The sequence below is a fragment of the Gigantopelta aegis genome, chromosome 10, assembly GCF_016097555.1.
Source record: "Gigantopelta aegis isolate Gae_Host chromosome 10, Gae_host_genome, whole genome shotgun sequence".
Lineage (NCBI taxonomy): Eukaryota > Metazoa > Mollusca > Gastropoda > Neomphalida > Peltospiridae > Gigantopelta > Gigantopelta aegis.
In genome coordinates, this window is record NC_054708.1 from 89,097,425 (window position 1) to 89,109,622 (window position 12,198).

Consider the following 12,198-nt stretch of genomic DNA (forward strand, 5'->3'; position numbering starts at 1 on the left):
GACTGAGATGTGGAGGTGGACAGCGAAAGAAGTTGAAAGATAGGAGTTGCCAAATCGGGAAGAAATGAGATGGAATTCAAAGGAGAGAAAGGAAAGGGGGCAGTGGGATAAAAAGAAAAAGAAAAACAAAAGTATGATAACATATTAATGTAACAAATATTTCAACATCCCCTACTTTTTGTGAGTAGTATATTATTTCATAACTTGGAAAGTCAACTTATGAAGGGGTGAGAAAATTGCACAAAAAACATTACCATTTTGAGGAAGATATTTCTGGAACTGTTAGTGAGCATAAAAGTTTAGTGAATTTAGCAAGGCTGTATAAGACAGTGATATTTCATGACGTTAAGTTTAAAGAGACATACATCAGATTGTTTAAAAAATTTTTTTATGCAAATCCTTTTGTTGGTGATTACCCGTAACTGTTATAATTGTTAATGTTGGTGATTGAACACAAATCAATGGCTACAGGCTAGTGATTAAACCAAAATGATTGCAAACAACAACAGTTAGTTAGCATGCACATTACTACAAGTTTCTACTAAATGCAAGTTGTTTGTAAGTTGCATAATGTCAATATTGATTAACAGTATTATTTAAATATCCAACAACTTTAGCTAAAAAAATAATAATGACTGATATGGCGACTTTGCTACAGTTTTGTCTCTAATATATGTCACGTTTTTGGATATTGCTATATTTTAAGATAAGATAATATTTTATAATTTCCTGTAAGACATGCATGTTTACCTTTCTTAGATCTTTCTGATCTACTCTGCGTAACCAGATGAGCAGCAGTGCGTACAGAATCCAAACGGCAACAATGAAGGTGACCACCACAGGATTGTCGAAAAATGTCAGGAACAAGCCTGTAGCACCAATTGGATCGACAGTGTTGGGTGAAATGAAAATACCACCAGAAAACACAGTCAGATGACTACACCAGCAGTGTAAAGTTGTTACAGTTGTAAAGGGACTGACCTGTATGAAATAAAACCAACAAATATTAATAAAACGATCCACATTTTATTGCTAAGAAGAATAACATGGCATAAGTATCTCACATAAAAACAATTGTATTTCACCATTTTTCACACTATATTTGAAAAGAAAAAATTATACGAATATATAAATGCAGTTTTTATTAATTAACCTTCATGATTAGTTTAGAAATATTTGTAAGATATCTGGAAAGTGATAAACTATTCCCCTTCAAAAACTGCAGGCAAGTGATTAAGGGGACCTTTAGATACTAAAAACAAATACACGTAAATGAAGCTGCCAACAGCAGTGAAATGGTATCCTAGCTGTTATCTAACATTATCCAAATACGCAATTTCCAATTGAACATTCCCCAAAACCCTCAACATAATTATCTGCTATATTTGCACTGTTGATAGGAACGAGGAATGACTAATCAGCTTCCAAGTGTAGCTTTACGAATTCACCATCCTACTAAACTTTTATGCCCAGTCTGGAGAAAAACTAAGTCATGGTAAAACAAAAGTCAGATGCAGAATTAAGTAATTTGTATCAGCTATATTAAAAAAATAAAAAAAAAAAAAAAATAAAAAATAAATATATAAATATATATAGTGGCCAAAAAAGCCTTATTAGGCCACATAAAAAAATACTTGTTTACTGTCCACCTATTTCAATTTTTCCAGGTAGGGAGGGAGGTTTTTATTTTTATTTTGTATTTTGTATGTAGAATGGCAGAGTGCAGGAAGAAGACATCTACCCATGGTATTCATGGCTAGAAGGCATGCAAAAAAGGTACAGAACAACATAGACACTTTCAAGCTAGAAATTGCACAAGGAAACATTAAAATTGTTGTAAAATCTTTGATGAAATGCGGGATGTAGCCAATTGGTAAAGCACACACCTGATGTGCGATCGGTCTAGGATCGATTCCTGTCAGTAGGCCCATTGGACTATTTCTCGTTCCAGCCAGTGCACCACGACTGGCATATTGAAGGCTGTGGTATGTGCTATCCTGTCTGTTGGATGGTGCATATAAAAGATCCCTTGCTACTAATGAAAAATTGCAGCGGGTTTCTCTCTATGATTGTGTAAAAAATGACCATATGTTTGACATCCAAAAGCCGATCCTAGTGGTGTCGTTAAACCAAACAAACTTTCAAACTTGTTAAAATGAAAGTTAATGTTAATGTGCAAGCGTAAGCGGTACATCCTTTGTCCGATAGAAAACTGACATCATGATGAAGTTTGTCGGTGATTGCGCAATAACTATAATAGGCGGGAAAATGTTGTTTTGAGAGTTTTTACACTTTATTTGAAGTGTTTTTTGAAAGAAAAAAAAAATTGAAGGTAGGGGGCATTTCTCAGGTCGGGCGGGGCCGCTAAACAAGTCATTTTGTGGTCTTATAATTTTGTTTTTAAATGTGTTCCATTCTTGGGATTTGAACCGAAAGCATGTAGTGGCAAAAAAAGAAAAAGAAAAAACAAATTGTTAATAATAAGCGCAGTCCATTCATAGTTTTCCAGCTTTAGGCATGTGGTTGCCAATAACAAAAAAAGAATAATAAAATAATTTAAAATGCAAATGTCATTACCAGTAATTGGAACAGATTCAGCTGTCAAAAATTATTGCCTAGGAAAAAACATTCATGGCTACACAACCTAACATCCAAACAACCAAAAATGTGCATGTGCAACACGCAGTAGCCCTGTACACATGAGTAGGGAGTCATTTGCGATTTCAGCAGCAAAACGTTGCCACAATGCCATGGCCAGCAATGAGCCGTGATCTTTCCCCCATAGAGCATGTCTGGGACATGATCGGAAGACGTGTATGGCGATATCAACGGCCGTCGGCTACTTTAACTGAATTTGGCCAGGCAATGCATGAGGAGTGGGATAGACTTCTTGAAATCATCATTGGGAGATTGATAGCATGCAAATGTTTGACAACTCGTGGGAGTATTACCCATTATTGATCAAAAGATGTGAAGTTTCACTTTCAGGTCATCCCTATTTTGTTTCAAGGTCGTTTGCTACCATACAATCTGTTGCTAACATGAAATGTTGGTTGTCATTTCTTCCCAATTCCTTCATTATTATCATGCATCTATTCCTAGACAGTGATTCCTCTTGGTACTTCTTTAATTGACACTTATTTCCTGCATTCCACATCTTTTTTGAAGAGTATATATAAATAAGTAAATACAAATATTTAGAAATAAAAAAATGTGTGGTCCGTTTATGAGATTCGAACCTGACTTCAAATAAATATATAAATAATATTAAAAAATGCCAAAAGAATAGCTTATATGTATGGTGGGAATTGGGGGTGGGGGTAATGATTATTTGTTAAGGTTGGTATAAAATAAAGAATATATATCCAGCCAAAAATAAATTTCAGATAATGACCCAAGAGGAGTAACTCTGTGTCCAACGTAATCTAAAGTTGTAGGAGTTATTCCCCATGTTAATGCAAAATTATTTTCTTTCTCAGCAGATAAAAATGTAAGAAAGATCGAGTCCCTGTTATTTTCACTGCTGGGGAAAAATGCCTGAAAATACGTTATAATGTTGGGTTTTGAAAGCCACTAAAAAAAAATCTCAATTTTGATTCAAAATACGACTTATTTGTAAGCAGTGCTTCATTCCCAGTATACTGGGCAACCTACTAATAGAAAGATATCTTGGACAGAACAAGAATTAAATGGCTTCCAAAATGGGGGCCATGTTGTTTGTCAGACTAACCCACTCGCATTGACTTTTTTATTTGGCAGAATCAGCTGGTCATGTTCCCTTGGAAAAAATCACCATTCATCGCATTAGATTTTGAGAAAACCTCTTTAATTGTAACGGTGAAATCCAAAATGGCTATCACTTTCTTTAACCAGGGAAAAATGTCAATGTATTGTATAAGAGCTACTGTTATGGTCCATTAACAGACAGACGAGCCTCTCTCGCTACAGCTTCTACTGAAGAAGGAAGGAAATGTTTTATTTAATGACGCACTCAACACATGTTATTTCCGGTTATGTGGTGTCAGACGTATAGTTCTCGTTCCAGCTAGTGCACCACAACTGGTATGTCAAAGGCCGTGGTATGTACTATCCTGTTTGTGGGATGATGCATATAAAAGATCCCTTGCTGCTAATCGAAAAGAGTAGTCCATGAAGTGGCGACAGCAGGTTTCCTTTTTCAATATCTGTGTGGTCCTTAAACATATGTCTGACGCCATATAACTGTAAATAAAAATGTGTTGAGTCCGTCGTTAAATAAAACATTTCTTTCTTTCAGAAATATGGTTCGCCTGTGAACAAAAGGTAATCGCAAATGCGAGTGTTTTACTTGCAGTGCAGTCCTGGGTATATAGTTTTACAAAATCTATAAGCCTGAGTTATTTTAGATTGTTATCTTCTGGAGAGTGAACAACTAACCATACAACCATCCTGTCTCCACTCTTCATGTGCCTCACTCCAGTAAGAACACTCAACAGTAAATGTCTGTATGCCAATCTGAATCTTCAGTCTGCGTGATTCATCAACTTTATCATGAAGAATCTGACCTTTCTATGGAGAAAAGGACAAAAATATTTAGTCAATGAATATACACAGGAGAATCCAAGGTCGAACACCATCGGGGCACCATAATTTCTCCAACCAAAGTATTCGGCTACCTTCCGCAGTGTCCATGATACTCTATAATTTGGATTGACAATTTAAAACCAAAGTGTATTAATTTGTTTATAATTTTGTATGAAATGAAATATACTAAGTGATGATCTGCATTACATACCGCAAAACAAAGTATTGAGTATTTAATAAAATATACTAAGTGATGATCTGCATTACATACCGCAAAACAAAGTATTGAGTATTTAATGTTACTACAAGCAAGAAGGAGGGACTATATTTTGTTTTATTTAATGAACTACAATATGCACGCGACTTACAGAGTAAACGTTACCATCCCTTTTTAAAGCATTGCAGCACCGCTAGGTACATTCATGTCTATGATATTGCCACCCACGGCAACATCTGGTGTTATAATTGCAGCACCGCTAGGTACATTCATGTCTATGATATTGCCACTCGCGGCAACATCTGGTGTTATAATTGCAGCACCGCTAGGTACATTCATGTCTATGATATTGCCACCCGCGGCAACATCTGGTGTTATAATTGCAGCACCGCTAGGTACATTCATGTCTATGATATTGCCACTCGCGGCAACATCTGGTGTTATAATTGCAGCACCGCTAGGTACATTCATGTCTATGATATTGCCACCCGCGGCAACATCTGGTGTTATAATTGCAGCACCGCTAGGTACATTCATGTGTATGATATTGCCACCCGCGGCAACATCTGGTGTTATTATTGCAGCACCGCTAGGTACATTCATGTCTACGATATTGCCACCCGCGGCAACATCTGGTGTTATAATTGCAGCACCGCTAGGTACATTCATGTGTACGATATTGCCACCTGCGGCAACATCTGGTGTTATAATTGCAGCACCGCTAGGTACATTCATGTCTACGATATTGCCACCCGTGGCAACATCTGGTGTTATATACATTCATGTCTACGATGTTGCCACCCGCGGCAACATCTGGTGTTATAATTGCAGCACCGCTAGGTACATTCATGTGTACGATGTTGCCACCCGCGGCAACATCTGGTGTTATAATTGCAACACCGCTAGATACATTCATGTCTATGATATTGCCACCCGCAGCAACATATGGTGTTATAATTGCAGCACCGCTAGGTACATTCATGTCTACGATATTGCCACCCGCGGCAACATCTGGTGTTATAATTGCAGCACCGCTAGGTATATTCATGTCTATGATATTGCCACCCGCGGCAACATCTGGTGTTATAATTGCAGCACCGCTAGGTACATTCATGTCTACGATATTGCCACCCGCGGCAACATCTGGTGTTATAATTGCAGCACCGCTAGGTACATTCATGTCTACGATATTGCCACCCGTGGCAACATCTGGTGTTATATACATTCATGTCTACGATGTTGCCACCCGCGGCAACATCTGGTGTTATAATTGCAGCACCGCTAGGTACATTCATGTCTACGATATTGCCACCCGCGGCAACATCTGGTGTTATAATTGCAGCACTGCTAGGTACATTCATGTCTACGATATTGCCACCCGCGGCAACATCTGGTGTTATAATTGCAGCACCGCTAGGTACATTCATGTCTACGATATTGCCACCCGTGGCAACATCTGGTGTTATATACATTCATGTCTACGATGTTGCCACCCGCGGCAACATCTGGTGTTATAATTGCAGCACCGCTAGGTACATTCATGTGTACGATGTTGCCACCCGCGGCAACATCTGGTGTTATAATTGCAACACCGCTAGATACATTCATGTCTATGATATTGCCACCCGCAGCAACATATGGTGTTATAATTGCAGCACCGCTAGGTACATTCATGTCTACGATATTGCCACCCGCGGCAACATCTGGTGTTATAATTGCAGCACCGCTAGGTACATTCATGTCTACGATATTGCCACCCGCGGCAACATCTGGTGTTATAATTGCAGCACCGCTAGATACATTCATGTCTACGCCACCCGCGGCAACATCTGGTGTTATAATTGCAGCACCGCTAGGTACATTCATGTCTACGATATTGCCACCCGTGGCAACATCTGGTGTTATATACATTCATGTCTACGATGTTGCCACCCGCGGCAACATCTGGTGTTATAATTGCAGCACCGCTAGGTACATTCATGTGTACGATGTTGCCACCCGCGGCAACATCTGGTGTTATAATTGCAACACCGCTAGATACATTCATGTCTATGATATTGCCACCCGCAGCAACATCTGGTGTTATAATTGCAGCACCGCTAGGTACATTCATGTCTACGATATTGCCACCCGCGGCAACATCTGGTGTTATAATTGCAGCACCGCTAGGTACATTCATGTCTACGATATTGCCACCCGCGGCAACATCTGGTGTTATAATTGCAGCACCGCTAGGTACATTCATGTCTACGATATTGCCACCCGCGGCAACATCTGGTGTTATAATTGCAGCACCGCTAGGTACATTCATGTCTACGATATTGCCACCCGCGGCAACATCTGGTGTTATACGATGTTGCCACCCGCGGCAACATCTGGTGTTATAATTGCAGCACCGCTAGGTACATTCATGTCTACGATATTGCCACCCGCGGCAACATCTGGTGTTATAATTGCAGCACCGCTAGGTACATTCATGTCTACGATATTGCCACCCGCGGCAACATCTGGTGTTATAATTGCAGCACCGCTAGGTACATTCATGTCTACGATATTGCCACCCGCGGCAACATCTGGTGTTATAATTGCAGCACCGCTAGGTACATTCATACGATGTTGCCACCCGCGGCAACATCTGGTGTTATAATTGCAACACCACTAGATACATTCATGTCTACGATATTGCCACCCGCGGCAACATATAATGGTGTTATAATTGCAGCACCGCTAGGTACATTCATGTCTACGATATTGCCACCCGCGGCAACATCTGGTGTTATAATTGCAGCACCGCTAGGTACATTCATGTCTACGATATTGCCACCCGCGGCAACATCTGGTGTTATAATTGCAGCACCGCTAGGTATATTCATGTCTACGATATTGCCACCCGCGGCAACATCTGGTGTTATAATTACAGCACCGCTAGGTATATTCATGTGTACGATATTGCCACTCGCGGCAACATCTGGTGTTATAATTGCAGCACCGCTAGGTACATTCATGTGTATGATATTGCCACTTGCGGAAACATCTGGTGTTATAAACGGCTTTGCTAAAGCAATGCAAGGCAATTATCAGTTGGTTGAATAATGACCCAAAAGCCATGATGTGACATTGTGGTGACTGGTAGGTACTAAAGCCATGATGTGACAGTGGTGACTGGTCGATACTAAAGCCATGATGTGACAGAGTGGTGACTGGTCGGTACTAAAGCCATGATGTGACAGTGGTGACTGGTCGATACTAAAGCCATGATGTGACAGAGTGGTGACTGGTCGGTACTAAAGCCATGATGTGACAGTGGTGACTGGTCGATACTAAAGCATGATGTGACAGATGACTGGTGTACTAAAGCCATGATGTGACAGTGGTGACTGGTCGATACTAAAGCCATGATGTGACCGAGTGGTGACTGGTCGATACTAAAGCCATGATGTGACCGAGTGGTGACTGGTCGATACTAAAGCCATGATGTGACAGAGTGGTGACTGGTCGGTACTAAAGCCATGATGTGACCGAGTGGTGACTGGTCGATACTAAAGCCATGATGTGACCGAGTGGTGACTGGTCGATACTAAAGCCATGATGTGACCGAGTGGTGACTGGTCGATACTAAAGCCATGATGTGACAGAGTGGTGACTGGTCGATACTAAAGCCATGATGTGACCGAGTGGTGACTGGTCGATACTAAAGCCATGATGTGACCGAGTGGTGACTGGTCGATACTAAAGCCATGATGTGACCGAGTGGTGACTGGTCGGTACTACAGACATGATGTGACAGCACCGCTAGGTACATTCATTTGTACGATATTGCCATTCGCGAAAACATCTGGTGTTATAATTGCAGCACCCGCTAGATACATGATGTGACTGGTAGGTATTCAAACTCATTGAATACCGGCATTGGTACTTGTGGGGGTGTGGAGAAAGGCATGTGTCTCTTCCCAGAAAGCGATTTACGTGAACGCGTCGCCCACTTGATCTGTGCCTTTTGTAAGCACAACTCCACTCCATTGAGCACCAAGTACACATGATGACTTGTTATATTTGGCTATAAGGATGGGCTAACTAACATTTAACCCAGTGTTTATTGTTGTAAGTATTGAAATAGAAATTCTACAGAGAGTTAAATGAGAAATGGTACACAGCGTTAAATGTAAAATGCAAAGCTGTTAACCCCTAGCCACAAGTGAGAGTAGCATTCATGACAAGCTGAGCGTAGCAAATGATATTTGAGCGTAGCATGGCCGAATGTCATAAACAACAGCAAAAGAAAACACCAAATAACAACATAGTCATAGTAACCGCAAACAACTGGGTCATGCTATTTTTAGCATAGATAACGCTTGTCGTCGGTTAATGTATACGGACATACCCGAAATATAACGAATGTTGTCAAATAAGTCAGGCAATTTGAATAGGAGTATGAATGACTAAAATTTTGTTTTTAAAACAGCATCAAAATGCAATAAACCCAAAATTAACTGTTATGCGATGATGTGATCAATACTAAATTTGAATGCTTATATTCTTATTTCAAGTTCAAATTAAAATGACTCTATTCATAACTGGCATCCGTTCACATGCAATTTTCTTTATTTACGGCATGCAAGCGTAACATAACTAAAGAACAGTTCTTTGAAGGTTTTATAGTACACGACACTGGGTTGGCCAACAGTAAAACTACATGTCTGTTATTGAATACATCTTACTATAACTGTTTTACAATGGTTCTTAATCCGCAAATTATACTTTTATATGTTGGAATAATAAAAAAGAAAAAAACACAGAAATGAGGTATTCAGTTTTTAGTTACTGTATTCCAAGATTACGTCCAATTTTTTGTATAATTGCCAGAAATCACCTGCTTTTCAACTGTACTCTGTAGACCTATAATTTGTGATAAAGGTAAAACATATACGTTTGCCAAATAAAACATAATTTGTTAGTAGAAACTTTGGCCAAATACACTAATCATCCAGTTATGTTTATCTGTTGCAAAAGTTATTACTGGTTTTCATTAGTGTATCATACTGGATTTTTTTCAACTGAGCGTAGCAATTTGGGCATGAGCATAGCAGTGTAGCAAACGTCGACTAAGCATAGCAAAGCAGTTGGCAGCTCTGGAAATGGTACACGTGTTAAATATGAAATGGTACACAGTGTTAAATGTGAAATGGTACACAGCGTTAAATGTGAAATGTTACACAGCGTTAAATGTGAAATGGTACACGTGTTAAATATGAAATGGTACACAGTGTTAAATGTGAAATGGTACACAGCGTTAAATGTGAAATGGTACACAGCGTTAAATGTGAAATGGTACACAGCGTTAAATGTGAAATGGTACAGTGTTAAATGTGAAATGGTATGTTTTAATGGGGGGGGGGTTCATACTCAAAAATCCTATAGTAGCTGTTTTGATATAAATGAAAAGATTGCATCAGATTATGAAGCTCGTTTTAATGGGGGGGGGGTTTCTTATTCAAAAATCCTATAGTAGCTGTTTTGATATAAATGAAAAGATTGCATCAGATTATGAAGCTCGTTTTAATGGGGGGGGGGGTTCATACTCAAAAATCCTATAGTAGCTGTTTTGATATAAATGAAAAGATTGCATCAGATTATAAAGCTCGTTTTAATGGGGGGGGGGGTTTCATACTCACAAATACTATAGTAGCTGTTTTGATATAAATGAAAAGATTGCATCGCAACTCACACAAGTTTTGTAGCTAATTTTTTAAATTTATTTAACCTTTAATGTCAAAAGTAGTGTAAACCCCTGCTATTGTCCAACTCATGATCGGTTTATCCTACACTATTGGTCAATGTGTTTAACTGGACAACATGACACTACTGTCAGATGACATTTCAAAATTATATAACAATAAATATTCCAACAAAAACTCACCTTAACTCTAACAGCAAGATAGAAATCAGTGTGGTTCATTCCAAGAATATCTTCTGGTAAGAATAATAGATGTGGATCTTGTTTATGGTTCTTGTATGTCAAGCGAGCTCCATCTTCCACTGGCCAGGCAAACCCATGCAATTCGAGATTCCTGAAGCTTACTTCAGATTCACTAGCTCCCAAAACCACCTCTAGTTTCAGCAATGAATTTATAGGAACAATTTTCACAATCTGTGTTTTCCCTTTAATTTCTGGAATAACTACACGTACAGTACTGGAATTTTTCACTTTATGACTGGTAGTGTCGTATGAGACATTCAAGGTGTATATTTTGTCTTCTTCCATCACATTAGATACTGAAAAACAAGAAAATATAATTTCTGAAAAAAAAACAAAAAAAAAACATGTATACATGAAAGACACTATAATGAAAGGCACATTAAACTGCTTATATGATCAAGGCATTAATGGTGCAGTGTCCGAGGGCAACATATTTTGACAGAATCCCAGTTGGATACTAGCATTTCGAAATCTATTATCGCACCTGAGAATTTAGTATCCCACTTTGAGACACCTGACATTCTAAAGCAACTGTTAATGTTACATTCAGGGTACAAACTTCAGAATGTGTTACCGTGAGCAAGTTTTAAAGGTTTCTATAGTGTAGGCAAAATGCTCACCTAGGCAGGGTTTCTGCCAGAAAGAAATGTTTGAGTATGGTGCTATGGAATTGAAAATTTACTATGTGGGTGCTGAATACACCCCCAAAAAGAAAATGGGTTAGGCTTAGGGTTAGGGTTAAGAAAATCATACAGTAATGATAAGAGTAATTAATTTTGTCAAAAGTTTAACTTAAAAAAAAAAAACATCTGCAAAAATATTAGGGTATGGTGCCATACCCGTTTTACCCTGTGGCATAAAGCCTGCTAGGGCAATTCGACAGGACTAACATGGCTCAGCTACCATAAACATATCTGCTGTCAGTGACAACTGCATTGACATGTCTCAGCTACCATAAACATATCTGCTGTCAGTGACAACTGCATTGACATGTCTCAGCTACCATAAACATATCTGCTGTCAGTGACAACTGCATTGACATGTCTCAGCTACCACAAACATATTCGCTGTCAGTGACAACTGCATTGACATGTCTCAGCTACCACAAACATATTCGCTGTCAGTGACAACTGCATTGACATGTCTCAGCTACCACAAACATATTCGCTGTCAGTGACAACTGCATTGACATGTCTCTAGTACCACAAACATATTCGCTGTCAGTGACAACTGCATTGACATGTCTCAGCTACCACTCATAGCTACCTGCAAACATATCTCAGCTACCACAAACATATTCGCTGTCAGTGACAACTGCATTGACATGTCTCAGCTACTGTGCCTTTGATAAGTATTCAGACAACACAGCCGCTGGAACTGGTGTGCATGGACTTTCTCAAGTTGGATGTATGCAAAGGTGGTTTTGAAAATGTCCTTGTGA

At 39.2% G+C, this 12,198-nt stretch overlaps 1 protein-coding gene across 3 annotated transcripts in view; it reads right to left on the reverse strand.

Annotated features, from left to right (window-relative positions):
* Positions 1-12,198, reverse strand: part of LOC121383076 (polycystic kidney disease protein 1-like 2) — a 307,953-nt gene that overhangs the window by 55,960 nt on the left and 239,795 nt on the right. For all 3 annotated transcript variants that reach the window (XR_005959252.1, XM_041512850.1, XM_041512851.1), the window contains exons 18-20: positions 10,698-11,053; positions 4,417-4,548; positions 751-981 (exon numbers count right to left, since the gene is read on the reverse strand). Coding sequence is in view for 2 of the 3 variants with exons in the window: in XM_041512850.1 (XP_041368784.1) it covers positions 751-981; positions 4,417-4,548; positions 10,698-11,053 (719 nt within the window). In the remaining variant the exon portion in view is untranslated. The remainder of the gene's footprint in view (positions 1-750; positions 982-4,416; positions 4,549-10,697; positions 11,054-12,198) is intronic.